At 33.3% G+C, this 24,879-nt stretch overlaps 3 protein-coding genes across 11 annotated transcripts; all 3 read right to left on the bottom strand.

Moving 5' to 3' along the window:
* Nucleotides 1–1,295: 1,295 nt before the first annotated feature.
* LOC111292258 (Major facilitator superfamily protein) lies at nt 1,296–8,631 on the bottom strand. 3 transcript variants are annotated; one of them, XR_002690492.2, is made up of 17 exons: nt 8,370–8,631; nt 7,974–8,105; nt 7,761–7,862; nt 7,444–7,548; nt 7,249–7,324; nt 7,068–7,142; nt 6,794–6,896; nt 6,626–6,691; nt 5,512–5,593; nt 4,782–4,879; nt 4,451–4,527; nt 4,198–4,311; nt 3,595–3,743; nt 3,080–3,208; nt 2,283–2,361; nt 1,680–1,846; nt 1,296–1,593 (listed from the first exon to the last, which is right to left on the bottom strand). XR_002690492.2 is itself a non-coding variant. In XM_022884538.2 (17 exons), the coding sequence occupies exons 1-16, from the start codon at nt 8,510–8,512 to the stop codon at nt 1,722–1,724; spliced, it is 1,626 nt and encodes a 541-aa protein (XP_022740273.2). In that variant the 5' UTR covers nt 8,513–8,612; the 3' UTR covers nt 1,296–1,593; nt 1,680–1,721. The 3 variants fall into 3 exon arrangements, 2 of the variants coding, with proteins under 2 accessions (XP_022740273.2, XP_089622598.1); XM_022884538.2 differs by having other exon boundaries at nt 3,595–3,714; nt 8,370–8,612; XM_089766472.1 differs by having other exon boundaries at nt 1,432–1,581; nt 3,595–3,714; nt 8,370–8,615.
* Nucleotides 8,632–9,331: 700 nt separating this feature from the next.
* LOC111292317 (UDP-Glycosyltransferase superfamily protein) lies at nt 9,332–20,050 on the bottom strand. Of its 6 annotated transcripts, none has more exons than XR_016345573.1 (20): nt 19,826–20,050; nt 19,695–19,742; nt 19,581–19,614; nt 19,228–19,300; nt 19,015–19,143; nt 18,211–18,415; nt 17,608–17,742; nt 16,961–17,065; nt 16,675–16,773; nt 15,387–15,516; nt 14,416–14,466; nt 14,201–14,311; nt 13,178–13,287; nt 12,903–13,071; nt 11,762–11,848; nt 11,321–11,392; nt 10,848–10,900; nt 10,211–10,272; nt 9,999–10,095; nt 9,332–9,859 (listed from the first exon to the last, which is right to left on the bottom strand). XR_016345573.1 is itself a non-coding variant. In XM_022884624.2 (20 exons), exons 1-20 carry the CDS (start codon nt 19,939–19,941, stop codon nt 9,740–9,742), a joined length of 2,067 nt encoding a protein of 688 aa, XP_022740359.2. In that variant the 5' UTR covers nt 19,942–20,033; the 3' UTR covers nt 9,332–9,739. The 6 variants fall into 6 exon arrangements, 5 of the variants coding, with proteins under 5 accessions (XP_022740359.2, XP_089622595.1, XP_022740361.2 ...); XM_022884624.2 differs by having other exon boundaries at nt 10,848–10,961; nt 19,826–20,033; XM_089766469.1 differs by having other exon boundaries at nt 10,848–10,961; nt 19,015–19,111; nt 19,826–19,982.
* A 418-nt stretch (nt 20,051–20,468) lies between these two features.
* Nucleotides 20,469–24,811, bottom strand: LOC111292954 (uncharacterized). Of its 2 annotated transcripts, XM_022885615.2 has the most exons (10): nt 24,404–24,811; nt 23,682–23,812; nt 23,194–23,420; nt 22,876–22,993; nt 22,240–22,317; nt 22,026–22,146; nt 21,398–21,933; nt 21,188–21,309; nt 20,805–20,891; nt 20,469–20,676 (listed from the first exon to the last, which is right to left on the bottom strand). In XM_022885615.2, exons 2-10 carry the CDS (start codon nt 23,700–23,702, stop codon nt 20,565–20,567), a joined length of 1,422 nt encoding a protein of 473 aa, XP_022741350.2. In that variant the 5' UTR covers nt 23,703–23,812; nt 24,404–24,811; the 3' UTR covers nt 20,469–20,564. The 2 variants fall into 2 exon arrangements, with proteins under 2 accessions (XP_022741350.2, XP_022741351.2); XM_022885616.2 differs by lacking the exon at nt 23,682–23,812 and having other exon boundaries at nt 24,404–24,742.
* Nucleotides 24,812–24,879: the final 68 nt, after the last annotated feature.

Raw genomic sequence — 24,879 nt, 5'->3', positions numbered from 1 at the left:
CTTTTTAAAAGTGATTTTCAATTTAGTTAGAAAAGCAAGACCAAAAGGGTTTGTTGGTTGGGTTGGGGGAAATTGTCACGAGAATTTTCACCTTTTTTGGGACCAACAATGATTTTGATGTAAGAAAAAAAAAATGAGGGATTTGGATTATTAGGTTTTTTTGGATTTAAGATAATACAATGACATTTTACATAGGTTTTTAGTGTGGACATGTACACGTGTTGTTTTTAGTTGGGAATTTTTATGTATTTTTTTGGTTAAAAAATTTAAATGAGGGAAGGCCATTTTATTGAGAATTATTGTTGTTGAAAATTAGATTTAAACTTTAAAAATGATTTTTATCAATTTAATTAATTTTATTTAATAAAAATTAAATTTAATGATTTATGTCTTTGTATTATATAAAATATTAAAATTTATATATTTGAATATATTTTATAGATAAATTATGTTAAATTTATTTCGATATAAAAATATAAAATATATTTTTTATTTTATTAAATTTATATATAATTATTATTAAAATTTTAAATTATATTATATTTATATCTTATTTTTGTATCGTATTCGTGTCGTGTCATCATATTATTTTTTAGATTGTTAGGATTAATAAAAACTTTGCTATATAACTTATTTAATTTGGTACTAAGAGATAGAAAAAAAATTGCATTTTTAAAAAAACGATATACTAAAAAAATGTGAGCAATTTTTTTAAAATGAAAAACATAAACACCGTTAATTACATTTTTATTATCGTAATTTAAATTTAACTTATATGTAATTTTACAAATGAATATAAATGAGGTGGGTCTAAATTGGCTTGCGGAGATTTTAAAATTATATCTCAGCGATAGACTTCCACAGCTGTGAGATGAGAGACCATAACTCTGTAAGAATGATCTGGAAATGCGATCCATAAAGTCGGCAATTTTACTAATATACTCAGGAGGCATGGCAATTGGCATTGGCGTGTCATGTTATTTGAAAAAACCTTGTTATTGCTAGGTTATTGATGTAGATGAGCGAGCTGTAAGGCACATTGGCATTGACTGTTGATGGAGCGAATCATTTTCAATTGCCTGATTAATTAGTTTGTCAGATGACCCAGACTTTTTGTATTTACTCCCCAAAACATCCTAATTCTAACATACAAGCTTCTTCTTTTCACTTCAATGGACCACTCATTCTACAAATAATTACCAAATTAATATCTTTGTGAATGAGAATCAGACTAATAATTAATACTAGTATTTTTTTAAAATTTATTAAAATTATGTATAATTTGATGTTGCATCTGCTCAAATTTCATATTAAACATTTATCATTAGTACGTATGCAGCTAGGAAATTAGCTGAGATATCTACAAATGATTAAATTCAAACCAAAAGAAAAAATAATAATAATAACATTCTTCTAAATAAAACAGCAAAATACCTTCAATATCACGTCTTCTCTTTCTCCTCCTTCCTTCTCGGATTCCACTTGTTCTTTACAAGCAATCTGACTATTCGCCGATTTAGATGACGACTGGGGCAATAGTTAAAGGAATGCCACCAAATTGCTGTATTTTAGCTCCTACAACTGAAGCAGAGACTGCCTCAAGAAAAGTAACTTGAATAAATTTGCAAACTTCTATAACTAGGACAAACAGTGGCAATAGAACTAAAAATTTTATTTACATTTGGGAGCATGCAAGTTTTTTTAGCATGTAGGTCTGAAACTTAAACTTCACAAAAACTCTCATCCCCGTTTCCATCAAGCAATGGCTTCCTATTGGCCATTGTGGGTGCAGAGACTTGACTTTCACTTTCATCATTAGACTTGTCAACGCTATGTAGGAAAACACCTGTCAAAGAACAACAATAATAAAATCTTAGTTAAAGTAGCAACGGTTTTCGAAAAGGTTGAGCTTTGAATCAGGCAATCATGTATTAACTGGATTTTCAGTATAGCATATGAATCAACGAATATTCTATCTTAATCTGGTAATCATCAGGAAAACAAATTCATCCCTGATATCATATGGAAAAATAGTTGCATCATGCTTAATTTCTTGGATAAGATGCTGCCCGACCACTATGGCACACGAATCATAACTCTTAATTCAGTAACAAATGGGAATATTTCACTAATTGTCGTCCTCTGGACAAGTTATGCACTGTTTGTAGCTTTGAGTACATTGGCATGCTTAAAGGAGGCTTCACTAATTTGAGAAAGAACAGAAAAGAACCTATAATCAGATCATTTCCTGGAAACATTATCAAGAACTTATTATTACTCACCTATAAACCATATTCCAGCAGCAAGAAAGAAAATAGAAGTCAGAATAAGTGCAGTTTCCCTCCAATTGTTAATATTATCCTGCTCAAAACATCAACAGTCAAAATGATGCTATAAAAAATTGAATTCATGGTGATAATAAATAGGTTGACGTTTCATAGACATTTCATAATTCATAGGAGCCTCATTTGAAAGAAATGCAAGTATATTCAGATTCCTGCATCAAATCCTCGTAAAGTGATTCTACAACACGCAGGATTAGAGATAAAAGCTAGGTAATAAGGCAAAGATAGTGTTTGCCATTGAACACAACAGAATAGTTCATAGGCAATGGGTAAATTAGTTATCCAGAAACTCTTCATATATATATATATATATATATATATATAAGTTGAAATGTCATACTTTATTTACTTAATATAATTTCATTTAATTTATTCAATAATGAAATTTAAATGAGGTCCAAGAATCAAATTTTCATCCTAAAAGTTTTAATTAATAGTATTTTTGGCAATAATTTCACAAGATATTGTGTACATTATTTCCCCAAAAAATTTATAGGGCAATTGCAAGGCATGCTACATTTATGCATCCATTGTAATCAGTTGAAAGTCATGTCTCAAATTAAGAACACTTTAAAAGTCGAAAAATTTTTGAAATATTGTGTTCCAAGTTAGAATGCAAAATTTTTTTCAGAGCAAAAATTAACCATGAAATAGCATATCAATGTAAATAAATAGATCCACCATACTAAAACACATGAAAAGAAACAAGCTCAGATGTTAAAAAAAATGCACACCTGGAGAACCCCAACAAGTGGTGAGGAAGGCACATCACCAAAGATATGAATTGAGACGGTAGAGATGGCCATAGACAATGGTCTCAAACTTGGTTTGACACAATGGAGACACACATAATTGACTGGAGCCTGCAAAATAATGTTTGGTGAGAGTGACACTACTAAAGTAGAATAACTGGTTAAGTATTTCATGATAATACAAGTCCAAAATAATAAAATATTGCTCCAGCACTAATGTATTCAATACAGGGACAAATGAGGACCAGAAAAGATCTTTTTATTATCAAATGGAAAATATAAAAATGAGGTTCAATTTCCGTAAAATAATAAGCTACAGCTGCTCTGAAGCTAGTGAGTAAAACTCATGGCATAACTTCTAATTAAATTTTCATCTAATAGAACGAACCTAATTGAAAAAGGGGGAGAGAGAGAGCATTCGTACACCTCCAGTAATACAAGTACATAATTATTTGGAGAAAAACAAGATCATAAATCTCACTCCATTTTTATTTTACCTGTGTTGCAAAAACAAGTAATTCACCCACTGCGAAAAGAACAATGAAACCATACAAGCTCCTGACACAGAAAGCAACAAAGCAAAATATTGCACCCAGAAATGTTGCACCTGAAAGAAGCTGTTGCAGAAGAAAGTAAGCCATAAATACTGCAATAAACAGCAAACAAAAAGGAGACAATTTCAGACTATAATTTATAGCTAACTGTTAGTTTCATCAGGAATTAGAATAGAAGCAACTCAATTTTATGAAAATCGCAAAACATCTATCTGTCTTTGTCTTTTGCTGGTTAACTCATCACAATTTTTTTATTCTTTGCAGTGTTTGCAATCTTTCTTTAGTTGTTTGGATTTATAGAAGTAATATTGAGAGAGGTAATTTTACATTAACAGAATCCTATATCCATCTTTTTTTTATAACATCAGAGGCTGTATTAGACAAAATAACAAAGAATAGATCTTTTAGTTTAATTTCTTCAAAAATCTTCCACCTTTTATCAACTTATTTTTCCTATCCAAAGGAAAGAAAGTGAAATTCTTTTTTGAAAAGCATGCAAAAAAAAACCATTCGAATAAAACGTCATCAAAGAGAAACAAAACTCACAATAAAAGCATTAGATATTGTAGCACTCATGCGATCTAGGATGAAACCACCAGATAATGTTCCCAAAATCCCACAAACAATTGTAATCCCTCCAAACATCATATCTGCACTTTTCTGCAAAAATCACAATTTAAATGAGTACAGCACCAAAACAAGGGGGCAATCATGATTCTTTATTATGTCAAAAGGAAAATGCTAAAAGGGAAAGATTTTGATAGAAAACAGAATGCATGTAAGTTGCCAGAAGCTGTACCATATGATAAATATTATAACCAGCCTTTGGCCCCCAATATGAGTATGCTCCAATGACAAAGTTGTATGCTATGTAACCTGCCAGACAAAATGTCAGTATAGTAATTCTTCACAAAAAGAAGTATTAGCATATGAAATACAAGATTAGCTACCAAGAATTAATAAGAAAAGAAACAAACACATCCTTTATAGACTGTCTTAGAAATATCCAGGATCAAAAATTGATATGCAAAATTGTGACAAAAATTGAAAAACTCATATAGCATTTCTTTTCTTTTTTTTTTTTTGTCAGAGCATTTCTCAATTGGATGTGAAGAGGGTCAAGAAAATACCAAAAACATTTACAACATAAACTTTGTCCACCAAAAGCACTTTCATGTCTCTTGCAAAACGAGAAAACTGATTCAAAATGTTGCGTATGCCTACTGACCTGCCAAATAAAATGTCTCAGTCCTTAATCAGGATATGGAACGGAATGAACCATAAATATTAAAGTACACAGCAAAAGTTTTTATGCATCTGTACAATTAATCTTAGTTTAGGTGTGTTTTTAACATCAGTAAGACAGGATGAGATACAGTTGTTTCAACCAAAGACACATAACCCACTTTCACGATTACGTTGGACTTCAGTCTATTCCCTGCAGCCAAGTGATAGAATATCATAGATTAAGGACTCCTCCATCCCAAGATTGGCTTTTACCTGTTCATATTTTAACTTTCCACGTAGCAAAATCTTCATTAGCTCCCAAGTCATAGTAGTCATTCCCTGAGTAGAGGCCTATTGATAATAAGGCTGATGGATACAGTATGGATAAGGGTGGCGGCTCTATTGCGTTCAACATTCTTAATACAATTAGAATCCTAACGCTCTATTAACTATAATTCCTTTTCGATCTTTCTTATTTGATGACTCCTCTCCCTTTTCTTTAGTAAAATTTCTAATTGTGAATAAGGTCAGAAGTAAATTGTTTTAAGGCAGTTTGCCCCATCATAAGGAACACTGACGCAAACAAACTAATGAAAAGATTTAATACAAACCCTGGGTTTAAGAACCACTCACTTGGAAGTTTTATTCAATTCATCAGCACTGATACCGTCACCTCCAACTAAAATATGGCCATTTAGTTTTGATGCCTCTGAATCTGCAACTAGGATAGGTTAGACTTATAATAAACAAAAGTGCTTTAGAGAAAGAAAGAAAAAAAGGGCACTCTACTTGTTGGCAGGCCAGCTTATTACAAGAAACAAACTTATGAGAGAGAGATAGAGAGGGGAAACCCAAAAAAAAAAAAAAAAAAAACTACGTTTGTAGTGTATGCAGAAATTTTCTGGTCCAATTTTCTCTCAAACCAAGAGACCAAAAGTTTTAGTTGAGTTTTGTTTGGGTTTCTAAACCAACAGTTTTGCCTCAGTTTCAATCAAAATCAACTTGATCCTACTTGATTTCAGTTAGCAAGAAGCTGATCTGACCCATGACATGCAAATCCCTAGCAATCACCACATTTGAAACAGTGATTAGACATTCTCTACACTGGTTTAAATATTTGGTCCAAAGTGAAAGGTCATTCATTGGGAACAACAAACCGGAGGTGCTGGAACAGGAGTATGAAAAAACTTAAGTATATGTGGATGATAAGGAATAAAAAAATTTGCTGTCACAGATAAGTACCTTTAGTATGCAAAACAAAAGAATGAGGGATTAAACATTCACAGAACTTGTATCCAGAGATTAATTATAGAAATAAGACCTTGCATTTTGATCCTTGTCTTACTGCATGGACCAGGAATTTGCATCATAAAAAAAACTTCATTACTTCTATTCTTTAGATACATCCCTAGAGACATACTTAGGTAAAACATTTGGATAATGAAAACAGGGTGAGATGCACCAAATTAATAAATCATCTATTTTAGGTTAGAAGGGTTTTTCTTTTTTTTTTTTTTCTTGCAATTGTGTTTTTGTCTGATTATGTTAAAAACTAGCTCTATTACTTATTAAGGAGAGGACCTAACAGTTTCTTTCTAGTCTGTCTGTTCTAGTTCAAACCTTGTACTAATGAAACACATTCATACATAGCAGGTGCTTATCACCCTACTATTGAAAGCAACTTCTCATTAAATAGAGGAACCAATAACAAATTAATACAAGAAGAAGAATGATAAGGAACATGTACCGTCAGTTATAGCAGAAACTGTCTCCACAGATGTCAATGCTTTTTTTGATTCGACAGGAGAAAAACCTATGGTTCAAAGTTCAGTAATGTTGATGTTCAGCAATTAAATTGTTATGGGATCATAAAACAGAAAACTCTGGAGTGCAGATGACAACTTAAAACAATTACCTTTCAACTGCAAGGGTTTCACCACAAAGCCCAAAACAGCGAATGGAAGCATCAACAATGCCTCTCCCCAAAAAGCATAGCGCCAGTGAAAATGCCCCCCAACCTATGTGATAAGCAAACATAGTTTGTGAATAATCATCAAACATCCTGCAGACATGTCTAGACAGTACAGAGGGACCCCCACCAAGTGATTTGGCCTAGGAGTATAAATCACATCCTTAATGTAAAAGCAACAGATAAAGTGAGAAAGCATGAAAGAGATATATAAACTTACAAATCCACCATAAACATATCCAAGAGCAACTCCAGTAGGTATGCACATATAAAACATTGCAAGCCAGGCTGTTTTCTGGAGTATGAAAGAGAATTAGCACGATCATGTAGTCTCAGCAGGAAGATAGATAGTTCATGTATCTCTAAGTTCTAAAGTTAAAAAGGAACTAAAACAAATAAACCTGAGAAATAGGAGCATTATCATCAATAAATGGAGCTGCAAGACTTATGAAAGAAGCTTCTCCAACACCAACCAGCCTAAAACATCAAGACCCAGCCACAGTTAAAAAGAAAAAACAAATTTAGCACAAGAAACTTATGAAGTAATAATTGAATGACAACCAATTTGCAGAGAGTATTGAGATTATTACACCTACATGCGGCATATTGCGATAAACCAAAAGGAAAATGCACTACCACATCCAGCTGCAGCCAAGGTCCAAACAGATAATCCCACTCCAATAAGCCTAAAAGGATTGTGGCTGCACTTATAGAAATTGAGTAACATTATAAAACAAATTGACATGTAATTAACTGCCAAATATACTACAACAATTACAATGTTAAAATGATTCATCTTGAAAATTAATGATGATTTCATTTAGTATTTAACATGGCAGTTCCACGAGCAGAATGCCACTTTGAAAAACTGTAAATTTTTTACAAGCAAAAAGAATTATCAAAGGTAATTCACCTCTTTGCTAAGGAAGCAAATATCGGGGATGCCACAAGAAGTCCAACCATGAATGCAGATGATAAGAGACCATCTTGAAAATTAGTCAGGTCAAATTCCCCCCTGCAAGCAAACATTTTCTAGTGTAAGACAACTAAAACTAATACTAACAAACATTTCATGAAAACTGAACTTACGCAGCAAACAAACGAATCATTTGGAGTAAAATCTTACTGAATTCCACTACCGGATGTGCAAATTCCCTTGTCATCACAAGTCCTAATACTCCCATTAACACCATTACTCGCTATTGCTCCTCGATCCACATAATTTATCATGTTAATCACACAAAATATAATCAATAACCTACAAAAAAAAACAAAAACAAAATAATACTATAAATTAGGAATTAGCATCTCTATCGAAAAAAAATTCAACTCAAACAAGTTCTTCATTCACCTAACTTTTCTTTTATAAACCCTAATTGCAGATAGAATCAGCCTCGGCAAGCAATGAAAATTCAGCAAAAGTGTAAAACAAGCATTATTTCCAGATCAAACAATTTAATAACAAATCCTTCACAGAGAGAAGTTAAAGTTAAATTTTTTTTAATAAAAAAGGAAATTTTACCGTTTGGGAGTGAACCAGGAAGGAGTAGGAGGAGGATCTCTGGTGGAGGATGAACGAGCCATTTCTGCAGGTTGAGGGTTTGATCGTTGAGCTGAACCGTCCTTGTACTCTTGTTTTGAAGGAGTTGAAGCAGGTAACGCCATAAAACAATATTTTAATTTTATTCCTTTTCTTTTAATTTTTTGATTGACGTTTACTTCGTTGTTGTTTTGTTAGTTACGCAATCATGCCTGTCTGCTTCCTTTACAACGCAACTTTTTCTTTTCTTTTTCTGTTTTTCGGTTTTTTTTTTTTTTTTTTGTCTTTGTTTGGTATTTGTTGGTTTTTAACGATATTTAATTGCTGATTGGTAGAGGAAAAGAAAAAGAGAAACGAAATTATATCAGCATTGTCCTTAATATTAATTATTATTTAAATAAAATTAATTTATATAAACAAAATCAAATTTATTTATCATTAATTAATTTCATTAAGGTAATCACTACACAAATTTATTTAAATGAATAAAATAAAAAGATTAAAAAACTAAATCTTGAAATAAATAATTAAATATTGGACTTGATAAAGGATTTAGGATTTGATATGGCAAGGCAAAATTTTCACTCCACTCCAATCATAAAACATAAAGATACACTCACAGAACGTAATTGATGCTCTTATCATGCTCTAAAGCCTTAGCCAATAATTTTTTAAAATGTTGGTTTTTTAACTCAAATTTAACTATCTCAACAAATAAGTCTAGATTTATTATAATACAGATTTGGTAATCTAAAATATGATAAAATAATATAAATAAAAGACACAAAAATAATACGATTTAAAATTTTAGCAAAAAACATAAATAAATTTAATAAAATAAAAAATATATATTTCATATTTTTGTGTGAATATGAACTGTGATATATAATTTTCATATAAAATATAATACGAATACATGAATTATCAATATTTTACACAACATAAACACACAAATTGACAGATCTATTATAAAGTAATCAACAAAACTTAAGTTATGTGAATACGAGGAACACTAACACAATCAGTGTCACTAGCTGCTACTTGGTTACTTTATCAGTGTCACTGCTTACAGCTGATGGCTAGGCAGGCAATCTTCTAATATATAAAATATATACATGCTAATTACAACAACTACCACTCAAAAGGATTTGGCACTTGGGACTCAAAGACTTGAAAGAAGCTTTACAAATGAATATTCAAGTCACTTACTTTCCTCCCAAAACTGAGACTTAAGATGATACCACTTTTCATGGATGGCAACATCCTTTATTCCGCTTCTAAATCAGCTTTAGTTCTCGTGCATGGTGACCTTGATAAACGTATAAATATGTATATTCACATTCACAGCTGCTTCACAGACTTTTAACCGCGGTGTATGCTGAGACATGAATGTCGTAGCATTCTGCATCCCATGAGAAGTCCTCCGTCATGGCATTCATTATCTTTCTTTTCCATGTTGACGGGTTATTGTTCTATAGGAAGGATGGTGACAACACAGTTACTGAAAGAGTTAGCCTTAAGTTGCAGAACAAATTCTCACAAACCAATTTCCAAATAAAATAGAGAAACTGAAAAGTTAGATTTTATGACTGCACGAGTAAAAATACTCACAATTTCTTCAAGGGCCTGGCTAAGGGACATATTTCCGAAGGTCGATCTCATGAACTGCGAGAATTTAGTGATCTCATGGTCACGATCTGCAGAATACCTGTTAAGACATTGCAGAAAACAAATGCTTTGTATCGTTCTCTTTTTCAAATATCAAATAATAAGAAGTATAATACTTCTATTTGAATGAAGTCCACACGACAAGATTGAGTTACCTAAAGTTCTTATCACCGTTGTTTTCTAAAACTGGAGCAGCTCCATATTTTAAAGCCTTGAGCTACATTTCAAGAATCAACCAAAAGGAGGGTAAAAGGCATCTCAGAAAATACATACAAAGATATAGGGTGGTCAATTAAGAGACGCTCAATCTAGAGGTCAAGCAAATTTAACTGCAAACATGCATGCAAGCATTCCAATGTATGAGCATAGCACATGGCTACATCATATATATAAAGGTCACCACAGACTTCCATGTAGAACAGAGGTCAAGGACAAGTTGATGGAAGATTAGGTTTGCTTGAAAAACAGACAAGGCTCCAATAACCTTCATACCCCATCAATTACCTAACATGCAGCCCTCGTTAGTGCCGAGGGTCAATACTCATGCTCTAATAGGTTTTTTTGAATATTTAGCATGTGGATCTAGACAACCGTATATTCTCATGCATGCATGAAATTTCTCCAAAAGTAATATAACAATGCCCAGAAGTTAGCACAGAAGGTTGCTTGGAGTGTGACCACATAAGAAAATATTGCTTCCAAAATAAAAGCAACAATGGATTGCATATAACCATTTGATTTTTTTCTCACAAAGTACTTGATTTTCATTAATGGATATTGCCTTTAACTTACTGGAACTTGAAGTAGAGGATCGTCAAAGGACTGACACAATATTATGTCAGATCCTGCAAACATCAAATGCAATAGCGCTTCATTGTAGTGGTAAAAGAATTTCACATCTAAATCCTGGGGAGGGAGGAAAGCATCAAAATAGATCATTAGCAGCAAAATAAAGAAACGGAAGGGGGGTGGGGGGTGGGGGAGGGAAGGAGATGAAAAGAAAAGCACCTCATAAAAAATGACAAAGGACAAACTCCAGGAGAGAAATTAGTTTCAGTTACATAAAAACTTAAGCAGTTTATGAACTTAAGAAAAACTAAGTTGCTTCGTTGAATTATGAGGGAAACTTTTTCTCAAGGCATTAAAAGCTATATTAGAGCTAGTTACACTTGCGTTTCATGTACTTGTTCTGAATGCATTATGTACAAACAAAGAGTTACAAGATGTCAAGCTACACAACAAGTATAAGGAAGCAAAGGCTGTACCTCAAGTTCTTCCTGAAAAGATTTGAGTGCTCTATCTATGGTTGGCACTGCAACATTTCCCAAGAAGATAAACTGCAGAGGGGCAATAAACAATTAGGTTGACAGAAATCATCAAGCAGGAAGAAAGATAGAAAATACAAAACAAGATAAATTCACAGAAAACCCCAAACTACAGCCTGATATAGCTATGAACTAAATAAACATCATTGCTTGATGTTAACTCTAAAAGCATTTTCATAATTCTTTTTAAGGAGAAAAAAAAGAATGCAAGCAAAGGATGCAACTACTATTGCTAATTTATTAAAACAAATTTGTCAACTTACACAGAAAAATCTTTATAAAGCATCAACTAATAAGACCTTTTAAAAATATTCAACACTAAAATCATGCTTTTCTTTTTGTTTCTTTCCAATGAACTCAATTTTGGAGAGAAATATACACCTGGGCACCCCCTTTAGTAGCATTATAGACAGCTGCCTTCAATTTCTCTAATTCAAAATCTGATACTTCTGAGATGATGCATCCAACCTCAATAAAGACATTTTTAGCATTAGCACTAATCCAAGTCTGGTTAAAAATACAAAAAAGAGTTGAAATATTTTATGCAACACTATAACAACTATATTTCTTTCTTTACCATACAAATAGAATATAAACTTCTAGAACATTTCATCTATAGCATCTCTCCTCATGGCTTGTTGGCATTGAGCATTTGGTAACAGACTTCTTAAGTCATAGTTCCAGGTCTCAAGGGAAGGAAAGAGAAAAGAGCAAGAGGGCATTTACACATTAATTGATACTGCTTGCCAATGAAAAGGTAAAACAGTAAATAAGTGCATTTAGATTCCAGAAGATATCCATGCTAAGACTTAAGCGGCAACATAGTTACATTTATGTTTAGTACACCTTAAAGGAATACCATACCAATGTACATGCATTAAACTATGATGAGTATGTTTACAATCATATTTGCAAATAGTGGATAAGATATAAAAGACAACTGCATGCGCATAGCATTCCTTCAAATATAAACAAACTGTTGTCTGAATTTTAATCTATATCCTTAAATTGGATTATATAGAGCATCAAGATCTTAATATAGTAAATTAAATAAAAACCCTTATCATAATAGCATAATAGCATAATTTCAACTTACAGTATTCCCCATTTTTTCCTGAAAACATAAATTCCCCCCCCTTAAAACTGCTTAAAGTTATACATTTAACACCTCACCCCTCCCCCAGAAGGCTAACGAAAAATTATGTACAAGGAAGTTACCAAAACAATTACATTTCCTGGGGGCAAATGTATATAGAAAAAATAAAAATAAATAAATAATAAAACAGGAGGAAGGTTTTTAGTAGGCTTTATCACCAAGGAGTTTTTTATTGTTAACCATCATACAAGAAACGCACTTCATAACCTTCTCTCTCTCTCTCTCTCTCTCTCTCTCTCTCTCTCTCTCTCTCTCTCTCTCTTCCTGTATCTTCCAAACATGGTTATTTTATTACCATGTAATAACTAATAATCTATCAAATTGAGACAGAAGTTGATGCAGACAACATAATTATGAAACACATACCAGAATAGAAGAAGCATGTTCAGATAAGCCCGCCTGATGCTGTAATGCAACTTTGCATGCATATTTTCCCCTCATGTTCTCTGTACTATAATTTACTGGAAGAAATTTATCCGTGGATGGATCCCAGGTAGAGTTATCAAAGCCATAAGGAGCAACAAGCAATTTTTCCCTTTGGTAAAACACAAACAGAAGAACAGAAATAAAAATGTTTCTCAACATGCAATAGATAAATTTCTGCCCCATTTCAGTGCAGGAATGGCATGAGTTGTTCTTACTTATGAAGGGCTAAGGTAGGTTCCAATCCATGACTCATACTGCGAATGATCCTTCCTTTAGAGTGCATGGATGACATAATTACAACTTCGTTAGAATAAACTATCCCACCCTGCAAATGTTGGATAAAGTATCCTCAATGCTGGATTGAAAAAAGAAAAAAAAAAAAAGATGCAAAAATTGGGGGGAAATGATCCTCTCCACTCAACAGGGTAGCCAAAAAAAAAAAATTAGAGGGTTCATATACCAACTCGCATTATGTAAAAATATTTTACCTTAAATCCAAATTTTTAAATTTTACATAAAGGAGAAATAAGCATATTAGCTCATTATTTCAATAGAAAATTACCACATGAAATACCATTTCATGGCTGTGATATAATCATTCATGAAATTTCCAAGTCTTTGGTATCATTTTGTTTTAATGTTTGTTATTTATCTTCTGCTTTTGAAAGCAAAAAAAAAAAAGATAAAAAACTATGTTTAGAGAAAAAATAAATAATAGTATTCTTGAGTAGGTAAAAACTAAAGATAAATGCATGTGATAATATATATATATATATATATATAAAATGCCACGTTTTATAGAGAATAATTATATTTGAATGCCACATTTTACATTTTAATCAAATATTCTTATTATAACCTTGGTCATGCTAACCCTAAGAAAATACTCTTATAAACCTATATAAAGTCAAATTTTCTAGAGTATGTGGCACCCTTGTCTCCACCTTTTAAGTAGTGGAGAGGATCTTTACCCAAAATTGAGAGGCTGTAGAAAGATAAAAACAGAAACCTGATAAGAAAATCTCATCAGTCATTATATCAATTTTCTAAGATTTCCATTTTGGATATGAGGCTTATAGGTAGAGAACTAAGTCTGTGCTTTCTGGACATGTTAAAGGGAGGAACAAAAGATATCATCTATCCTTTCTAGCAAACTAAGACAAATGACTGCAAAAAGAGATTATTCAACGGGTAGAACTCTTATTGGCCATAAAACATAAGCAGGTAGAACCCTTTACCTTCAAAATGTTCACAAGATGTGTCTTACCAGCATCTTGCAAACGGTCAGGACGATGAAGTCTAACAGGATCAAGTCCACATAATGCTAGCTTATAAGGTTCCTCAAGACACTGAAAATTTTAACAATTAACAGCAGGTATAAGAAAATTTTGCAAGGTCAACATGACCCAATCGAAACTGTAAAACCAGAGAGGAAATGAATATGGTAACTTGCCTGTGATTCAAAGCCATTGCAAGACAATAATATTCTAGTATTTCCCAGCCCCTATACATGCAATAGCAAGAAAAAAAGAGGTGAGGATGACTTCCAATTTTTGACAATTTATAACTTCCTTTGCCACAATTGCTTCCCACTTATGTTAGAAACTGTCAAGAAAGACAGATAAACAAGTCAACAGTCCCACATCATGCAAAAGCAATCTTGGAGGCAATCAAATCAATTGTCAGACTTTTCCTCCCAAATCAAAAGGAAACAATGGAATGCAAAAGTTTTGGCAAATAGAAGTTTCATGAAATGAACTGAACAAGGCTATTGATAAGTTCCAAAAGTTTCTACCAGTTTCAGCCTCATCTTATGCCTTGAGTGTAGTTTCACCACACCTCTCATAATCATGGCTGCCAGTAAATGTCATCTTACAGGAAGAAAGACAGGTTATTAAGCGCACCACCATTTAAGCAACTTATCTGTCTGCACCATAGAGAATTCTCATAACCACCTTCCTTGGGTCAACAATCCCCTCTTACGTTATCCACAAATCACTCATGTCACATGAATTAAGACCAGGTTAAAATAATTCTTTTAAAAGAAAAAGGGAAAGTATGCCATTAGAAGAAGCCATAGGACCAAACCATCCAGACACCGCACCATTAGAACTGCCTTTCCCTTCTTCATTTGTGCACTTTTAACTCGATTATGTTTTCCTGGAAGTTACATGTGCTATATGACTCAGGCAGAGAGACTGACAAAGGCTACACATATCGCTCATCAAATTTATACCACATTTCATTCTCCATGATGTTTCAAACTAATGATAGTCATTTACTAGTTTCCAATAATTCAAGGGCTGGAGATAGCAAAACATGGACTTTAATGATGCCAAAAGGCATAGATGTAAAGTATATTGCAATGCAGGATTGGGAAGTTATACAACTCAATGCAAACAAAATGGGCATAAGAAGATGCACCTGTTTAGCAAAAATATCCCAGAAAAGAGGTCCAACAATAGCAGTCTCCCAATTATGTAAGTGTAACACATCAGGTTGCTTTCCAGATTTTGCCATATAATCCAATGAAGCACGAGAGAAATAGGTAAATCTGAATGTATAAAATGGATAAACCATCATGAAACAATCAAACAAATTGATGTGGATATATGATACAATAAGTTTAAGTAGGAAAATTTGAAGAAAATACCCAGTCAAATTCATACTACCACACTAGAAGTGGAAAAGAATAGTCCTCTAAAAATGATTTAGAATGTCAATAAAATTATTCAGATCACTGAGCTTCTCAAACTGTGCAATACTGACTTTTTTTTTACTTGGTCATAGTTTAATAAAAAAATAGTCATAATGGCTATGAAAGTGAAAATATCTAAGCTTCTTTTAGGAAACATGATATCCTACAGATTTGCCATCTCCTACATGCAAAAGGAAATACAGCCTTTTTTGGATTGGGAGTTTGAACAACCTGTATTTTCTGCCACATCAACAAAAAGAACGGTAAATTGCTATCTAATTCACCATATCATATCAACTAAACTTGCCTTTCTTTATTTGTATATAAGAAAAAACTCAGCTATTAGATGGATTAATATTGTCTGCTTTTTTGAAGAGGCAGATTCAGCTGATCTGAATAATGTCAGTTCAAATATAATTGGCTCAATCGCAGTACCATTCAATCTGAATTTCTAAGGCTATTTGTGCAAAATTTATGGACCTCTCAAAACTGCATGTCATATCATTGCTGCAACAGGAACCAACTCATGCTACCCATTTAGAGCAGGCTGCAACAGATGCCAGACCTAAAAGCACGTTGTTTTCACCATATATCCTTTAAAAGATTCAATAAACATTGCACTTAATTGAAAGGGGATGCAACATCTTTATCTCCAATCGATGTCATTGTACCATCCATAGCATTTCAAACTTAAAGTTGTTGAAAGTTGAGTCATTCCAGAGCTTGACATTTTTTTACTTATTATTAACTCGTGCTCAGAATGTTCCTATGCTTCACAATTTTCTTGCTTCTTATTAACTCGTGCAGAATATCCCTATGTCTGACCAGCAGAACACTGCTTGTCACACCATCACCCGAGTTAATTAATCTCTCTCAAAATGACAAGTAACTTGAAAGACACGAATAATTTCACTGGATCTCCGCAAGCACAAATAATTAGAGAGTAAAATAATAAGCAGGATGGATAATATAAAAAAAAAAAAAACAAAAAAGTCATGAGACATGTAGACTCACCGTTCAAAGTCATCTGGGTAGTCATATATACTGTCTCGGCTGAAAAAGGATGAGAAATATAACGGTTGAATAAAAGTAACTCCAATGCCATAGACAACCCTGGACAATATGCAGAAAAAGTGATATCAATTAAACTTTTTAATAAGCTAGAGATTGAAAAAAACATCTAGTTCTCTTTGCAGTTCCAACTAGCCAAAGGAAAAACCAATCAGAAATTGATACCCAGTTTTTTCCATTTTTATCGCTGGAACCCTACTTTTCAGTATAAAGAAATAACTATACTCACCCAGTCCAGATTTTGTTTCCATGCAATTGGCCATTAAAGTAGGAATAAGACTCTGCCTCAACTTCTCGCAACCCCTGCACCTCATCTAGAGCAAGGCTGGCATACCTAACCAAACAGCAATCTCCTTTGCATCACCTTATTATACAACGGCTTCATAAACCAATTCATGGTTGGAAAGTTAATGGAAGAGAAAATATCTGATACAAGTTTTTTATGCAAGCTATTAGGGTAAGGCATAGGTTAGACAAATGTATTCTATCCTCATAGATTAACAAGTAAAATAGTGTGTGTGTGTGTGTGTGTGTGTGTTTGTGTAAAATCATCCATACCTGTTTCTTACGATTTATATGACTATATATCAAAGTTTATAAAAGAAAACATAGAGGTCAATTTGATTCCAAGGAAAGGAAGAAAAATGCTTAAAAGTTGGAAGCATGTCTCAGGAATTTGTGCAGATGCACAAGCAACATGCGGAATCAACATCAGGGAGATCTTTCTTTCACTTTCCCTTGGAATGTAAGCCAAATAATTATTACCATGGCATTCAGAAAATTCCTATGTTAACATGAAAAAATGAGGTCTAGACATGCACAGCCACATAAATGACAGCAACTACAGTGAATAATGAGACAAGTTTCACTAATTACTTTGGCAAAATAACTTCCACCAAATGGCCCTTTCTTTGCAGCGCGCAAGATAAGCCAGTTATGTATGGCGCCAAGGGTCCAACTGAGACCAGGGGTTCCATTTCAGTACATATGTGAATGATGTGATAACCTTTCCTGTATTAATAACAAATAAAACTATGGTCAGAAGAGGAAAAAATCATAAGTGGAAAAACAATTTTGAAAAAGTAGGTAGAATCAACAAATCAAATGCATAGATATCAAAAATCAAAGACTCATTACTCTGGAGAAACAAGACTGCACTTCTGCAAAAGAATGCAGAACCTTTGGTTATGAAGTAAGATTTTGTCAGTAAGAACAAAATGAATAACTCACATGATACCTTCATTATTTACAGAATGTTGCAGCACGCATGGCAAAAAAAAAATTTTTTTTTTATGCAGTTATAGACATTTAAACCGGAGAAATCAAAAGAACTGATTAAGAATCCTAAGTTCCATAAAACAGAAACAGGAATAAAAGGTCTGGACTTTTACAGGTGACAGAGTATGGTTATAAAACAGCTAAGTGTTTGCGTTCTTCATGTCAAAGTAAACTATTGTAACTTCTAGAGGACAGTTTTACTTTCTGCTTCCTTCTGAGAAGTGGCGGAGTTCTGCAAGAAGTTCAGCATCTCTTTTCTCCAGCATGTCTGAGAATAAATCTGCTACACTAACTTTCCTATCAATAACAATCCTTCTCAAATCAGATGCCTCTGCAATGCTAATCATTTCACCAAGGACCATGGAGTCTATCCGAAGCAATACTTCCCAGCACAGAGCTAGATTATCTGGTTAAAATAGGAAACCTAAGAATCACATTGTTGAACTTAAACAAGTAATTAGTTTAAACTCAAGCCTACCTATATTAAAATCCATTACCTCATATAAAGAAGTCAAAGGAAAATTAAAATCTTGACCAACAGAAATTTATGAACGTTACTCCTCAAGTAAAACATGCATGCTTAATATTCTTGCAACCTCACTAATGGCATCCGACTGGACAATAATTTCATGTGGATGACCCAAAAAAAAAACAAAATTTAAGCATCTGACACCCCGTAAAGTCCTAAACTAACTAACAGAAGGCAACCCACAATGAAAGACATTGTCAAGTTTCATCATTTCCTTTTCAAACAACCAAGTTTTGACAGCTCTAACAAATTTGAGGTGTGTCAGTTCCAAGTAAACAGAATAACCTTATGAAGGTAGCTGGGCAAAGATATCAGACGTAGTTGCAACAGCACTATCATTTTGGCAATAACAAACACAGCTAAAAAAAGACTAAACATTAATGAAACATTAAAATTTGCAACCAAGACACTCAAACAAAACTACAGAAAACCATAACTGTTGTAACTACAATAAGCTAAGTTCAAAGTACTATCACCTTTCCCACCGGCTCTTCTGTTTTCGTTCTCCAGTTCATCTACCTTATCAAGCAATAACTGTTTCTCCCTATTTGCTTTATTCAGCTCCTCAACAGCCTTGAGTCGTTGTTTATTCAAATACAAAATATCTAAAATAGTATGAGAAACACAAGTAAAAACACTTAAGAAAAACAAAGGAACATTAATTATTTGCCAGTCAAACAGAGACTTACTCTGCTGAGCTTCCTTGAATAGTCGCCATATCCCATTATTTTTCATTTCCAGTTCAACATTGGGAGATTGTTCCTATAAACAAACAACAAAACCTTCCATGAAACTGGAATTCAGGACACAGTATATTTAAAGCTTCCTTTTGTGCTACTAGACAATACTCTTTGAAAAAAATATAACTACAGTAATTAAAAATGTTCAAATTTTTAAATAACAAAAATGCATAAATTTACTTCTACCTAAAACATGATATTTGAATAGCCATTACATTTTTACAATTGATTTTTTTTACAGACAATTGATTAGTTTTTAAAATAATAAATTTTTTTTTAAAAAAAAAACAAGTTGGAATTACCAGTGACATTTCCCCATTGTCATGACCTCCAGAGCTGAAATGCAGATAAAAACAGTAAACAATTTTTATCAAAAGAAATATAAAAAATTCACAAAAAAAGGAAGGTAAGCTCACTCCATGGGTGAAGGAGTTCTAGATAAGCCATTGATTTCACCATTCTTCCTAAAAATTAACATTAATTAATTAATTAAAAGTCGCAAAGCGTATATTACTGCTGAAAAATTAAAGAATTTTTTTAGGTTTACCTAACGCAACGAAGAGCAGGAAGTTTAACGAATTTAGCATAAGGGGTTGTGGGAAAGAAAAAGCGATGAGAAGGTGAAGAAGGGATCGCGGGGCTTATCAGAGTTGCCATTAACATCCTCAAATACCTAAGGCGCGCACGAGAGAGAGAGTATTGCTAAGATTTCATACTCTTCGTTTAAATAAATATAAATTAATACCAGTTCAACGAAATTGTTTGTTAACGGCTACCGCTGTTATAAAATAAAAAGTTGAATTTTTTTTTTTATTTTTAAGAATAGAAATTACATTTTCTTTTTAAATAAAATTGAAATAAATATAATTGCATTTTCTACAAGTGAATATTTGCTGATTCATTCATTTTGAAGATTTTCAATTTTCAATTTTCAATTTTCGTTTTTTTATACTTTTTCCGAAATGGTGGCCCGGGTAATTTTATTTTTGTTATTTTTTTAATAAATATACTGTTAAAATTTTTATTACTAGTAGTCCTTTTTAATTTCAAACTTAAATAATTTTAACTCCATAAAAAAAATTTGAACATAATAACAAGCACTTGAAAAAGTTAACTAATTATTTTTTTAATATTAACTCTTTCTTTCCTAATCTTTCTCTGCCAAAGGGAAAACGCTAAATAAATTTCAATAGGGACTAAATGAAAACTTTCTTAAACTTGTACTAGTTTACATAATAAATGACAAAAGAAAAAATTATTTTAGACTTTGGAAATCCTGGAAACAGTCAGTGCTGGCTCAGCTTGCGCTTTTTGGCCATCGTCCTCATTCGTTCCCGCCGCTCTTCTTCCTCTATCAGCCTCAATTGTTCTTCATCCTCCTGCCTCGCTATTTTGGCACTGCAAAACACAAATAAATGCACTTTCAAACATCTACTTCCTTAAGACTTTTCTCAGACAGTTCTCTACGTGCAAATCCTAGCATCATATATTTAGCAAAGAAATGAAATTTGGACAATTTTACTAACCTTCTTCTTTCCTCCTTCATAATCTCCTCCCAGTTTGCCTCCATGTCACTATCATCATCGTCGTCACAAACTGGATATCTATCGGTGCTGCAACAGAAGAATAATAATAATATAGTAATTAGACAAAGAATTTTTTAACCATCCAAATCAAATTACTAAAAGCAATTATATCCCCTGCTGGCTAAGAATTTAAAATAAAGCCAATCTACATCTAGTTCATGGCATATTGGCAGTAGTGTGTGCTCATATGCTGCAAATGGCAAAACCTGGCTACTTGTTTTTTGCAATCTCTTGTGAACGGTAATAACAAAAGAAGAATAAAAAACATTAAGGTTTCAACAAAACGGCGAGCATGGAGAAGCATAAAAGAAGAGAGGTCTTACTGGAACATGTTTCTGATCATCATTAGAGCCTTTTCATCTTCACTCAACTGCTTTTTCTTAGGTCGCTGAACATTTGACGAAGTATGAGAGTGAGATGAGATTTGCCTGACTGGCTTGTTCACCTGAAAATGTTTTCAGAAAGGGAATAAATAAAAACTAAAAATGTATTCCAAAAATACTGACAAAAGAGAAACATTTGTGTAAGACTACCTGAGGCTTTGATGATACCGCAGGCCTTTGGGGCATGATCTTATCCTTGCTGCGTTCTTGTAATCCCTTTTTCAGTTCAAACTTCTGTTTTGAATCAGATGAGGGAATCTTTGAAGGAGGTGCTTTAGGTGCACTGGGTGGGAGATTTCTAGGTGCTGATGCAGAAATCTTCTTCTCCTTCTTTTCAATAGGCATCTTTGAAGGAACAGCTTTAGGCCCGGCACCACTGCTAACACCAACAGGTCGGCCAGGCCTGATTCCATTGCTAATACTAACAGGACGGCCAGGCCCCATACCATTGCTAACACCAACAGGCCGGCCAGGCCCAATACCATTGTTAACGCCAAGCTGCTTTTTAGAATCCATTGACATCACATTCGGTTTACTGGCAGAAGAAGGGTTGTAGGAACCACCTTTTTGCATTTGACCATTCAAAGGAACTGATTTCCTTTCTTCACGAAGGCCTTGGACATTTCTACCACTATTGCTGCCCAATGGTTTTTTGTTTTTTGGTGGCATTCGAGCTGAGTGTGCCTCTTGAAAATCAGCAAAAAACCTGTATAAGTTATCTATGTTTTAAGCTTCACAGATTAAAAAACAGATTTGATGCAGAGAAGTAGTAACCTACCAGAGGTTGGAACAGAAACATTTCTAGCTAAAGGCTCTTTTGCAGGAGTTGGAACCTCTGCATCATCTGATAGAAATGAGTAATCTCTTGCATTCTTAAGTTTCTCAGCTCTGTTTCTGAGCTGCACAAAATCCAGATATTGAAAACATTCATTATCACAGACCAGAGGTCTTTCAAATGGTAAGACCAAAATAGAAGAGCTCAGAATAAATACCTCACTTGTAACTTTGGGTGCCTGGCCTCGTTGTCCAAGCTTTGGTCCAGCACTGTTAGAAGCAAAGTTCTTTTTACTCTACAAGAAATCACGAAGGTTGTCAATACAAAATGTTCAAAGACCAAATATAATTTGAAATGTATTAAATATTCCATCTGCATTTAAAAAAAAATTCAGAATCTAAAGTACAAATCAAGATATATGCACGGACTCAAACTTCAAATAAACAAATTTCTTTATTTATTTTATTTGTAGATAAATCATTATTTGGAATAAATATTTAAAAAAAATCTATTAACAAGTAGCATAATGGGCATATACAAAAAGGGAAAAGAATTGGTCTTGAAAGGCATCTATTTGCAAATACCAAAACCTGACTCGATCTCCAAACACTAGGCATGCTGCGCATGCATACTTCATTGAAGCAAACGTGATTTGTTTAGTTATGAAAACTTATGCAGGCTTTTAAACAGTCAAAGTTATAGCAGTATCTGATGGGATAAATGACAACCACAGTGGGCTAACAGGGTTAATCAGATTGGAGTTTGCACAACCACACATATCACTAGGATTGAACACAGACTATTATATACAACAAGAAGGCTGCAAAAAAAAAAAAAGACAAGTGGTGCTTACAGATTGATTGGAACTCAATATCTTTGATACCAAATTCTCGTTTTCTAATAATGACTTGCTCTCTTGGATAACTCTTTGAGCAATAACCGGCCGAGAAGGGCCAAAGAATGATCCAAATCTGCAGGATGACAACATTTATAAACTTAATTAGAATAATTATGGTAATGTAAACCTGGAATAGACACACTTTGTAACTATTTATACAGTAAAGAAGAAAAGCATCCTTATGTTCTATAAACCCTGAATCCAGAAATGTGTTCAAGTATCATAGAACTACTGTAATGGCAAATAGTTCAAAAAACGAAGCACGTCACTCACTTGTCATATGGAAGCCTCTTCTCTTGAGAAGAAAGACCAGCACTACTTTGTTTCCTCTTTCGTCTGATAGAATCTTTCAACCGCTGCCTTAACTCCAGATATTCCATTTCTTCTTGTGTAGGCTGTCTAGCTTCCTCTTCATATTCCTCCCCCTCTTCTTCCTCAACATCTTCAGCTTCATCTTGATATTCCCCTTCCATGTCATAATCATCATAATCTTCAACTTCCTAGATAGGAAAAACCGGCAATATTAAAAAAATTCCTTTAACAGCAAAAAGTCCAAACTCAAAAACCCTTGTCTATAATAGCAAAAATCCACACTAAACAACCTTTTGCATAAGAGCAAAAATCCCCATTAGGCAGACTAGCAATTAAAACTTGCATATACAAAAACCATTATGTTTATCATTTTCTATCTGGTTAGTAGTAAACTTATTCTCTTTATTTGAGTGATGAACTTAAGTATACACGAATAATAAGCAACTTACCTGTCTATCATATCCCCCCATGCTGATTATGATCTTTCAATAAACTTATCACGCGAGCACGATTAAAAAATACCACAGTTTATGTTGATTAAACTTATCAGACTAGCACCAATCAAAAAAATACTGGATACCTGAAACATCAAAAAAAAAAAAAAGATTAACGATTGAACAAAAAGGAATGAAATTTGGAAGAAAATTAACTACAAACTACTGTTTTTGCTTATATCTAGTTCAAGATCTTAACGGAGAGCAATATTGAAATCTGGATTAATTTGCCCCTTTAAAAAAAAAAAAAAAAAAAAAGAAGAATAAATAACGGAATGAAACTTTTCTGAAGATCATTTTTTTTCAATTAATTCTCCTCAATTTTGCATATTAGTGAAAAATGATAAATAGCATGTCTTCATATAAAAAATTAATCCAAAGAAAAAAAAGAATAGCGATCAGCAGAAGTTTAAACGATTAACTCTCCCAATTATAGATGAAAAACGTAAAATAAACACTAATTTCCACAGAAGCAGATCCGATTACACCAAAGTTAAGCAATCTCCATATGAATCTGTCAAAATCTAGTTTAATATCAACCAACTTCTCTACCATTTGTTAAATCCCCACAGAATCCCTTTTTAAAAAGAAAACATAAACGCGTAAAAAAAGGCACAAAAAAAAAGGTAAAGAAACAAACCGAAATTCATTGATCTGATAGAATCGGCAAACAATACCTGAAATTGGATCGAAAATAGACGAAATCCACAATTTTTCAAGCAAAAATCCTAAATCGGCACTTCAAGAGAGCAAGACTCAGGATCTATTTCGCAAAGAAATAGAGAGAGCGAAACGCAATTCTTCGATCTTCAGAGCTCTTAAAGATGGAATTTGAGAAGTTAGGTTTAAATATTAGGGTTAAAAAAAAAAAAAAAAAAAAAAAAAAGAAGCTCCCAGAAACAAAGGGATTGAGTCTATCGTGCGCCCTGGGGCATAAGGGCCAAGGGCATGCCTCAGTTTTCTGAGTTCATGAGCGAGTTCGAGTTAACTCGGTCAAGTCCTTGGTGGAATGCGAAAAGACAAAACTGCGTTTTTACTTGTGGTAACTGTTTTCTTGAGAGACGACATTGATACGGCTCAAAACACGGCCGTTTGGACGAAAAGTTAAAACCCTATAAAAGGAAGCTCGAGAGTAGCAAACGGTGCGTTTAGA

The sequence above is a fragment of the Durio zibethinus genome, chromosome 10, assembly GCF_047325235.1.
Source record: "Durio zibethinus cultivar Kanyao isolate XHJ-2024 chromosome 10, ASM4732523v1, whole genome shotgun sequence".
Lineage (NCBI taxonomy): Eukaryota > Viridiplantae > Streptophyta > Magnoliopsida > Malvales > Malvaceae > Durio > Durio zibethinus.
This window is presented reverse-complemented; position numbering and strand designations above follow the sequence as displayed.

Coding starts and splice junctions, on each gene's coding strand:
- LOC111292954 (XM_022885615.2), bottom strand. CDS start 23,702: ATGGGGGGATATGATAGACAG. Junction 23,421..23,681: donor TGGGGGGATATGATAGACAG/GTAAGTTGCTTA, acceptor TTTCCTATCTAG/GAAGTTGAAGATTATGATGA. Junction 22,994..23,193: donor AAGAGGCTTCCATATGACAA/GTGAGTGACGTG, acceptor GTCATCCTGCAG/ATTTGGATCATTCTTTGGCC.
- LOC111292317 (XM_022884624.2), bottom strand. CDS start 19,941: ATGTTAATGGCAACTCTGATAAGCCCCGCGATCCCTTCTTCACCTTCT. Junction 18,416..19,014: donor CAGAAGAGCCGGTGGGAAAG/GTGATAGTACTT, acceptor TATTTTAACCAG/ATAATCTAGCTCTGTGCTGG. Junction 16,774..16,960: donor GGAAACAAAATCTGGACTGG/GTGAGTATAGTT, acceptor CATATTGTCCAG/GGTTGTCTATGGCATTGGAG.
- LOC111292258 (XM_089766472.1), bottom strand. CDS start 8,512: ATGGCGTTACCTGCTTCAACTCCTTCAAAACAAGAGTACAAGGACGGT. Junction 6,897..7,067: donor GATATGTTTATGGTGGATTT/GTAAGTTTATAT, acceptor CTTATCACATAG/GTTGGGGGGCATTTTCACTG. Junction 1,847..2,282: donor TGCTGGAATATGGTTTATAG/GTGAGTAATAAT, acceptor GTTCTTTGACAG/GTGTTTTCCTACATAGCGTT.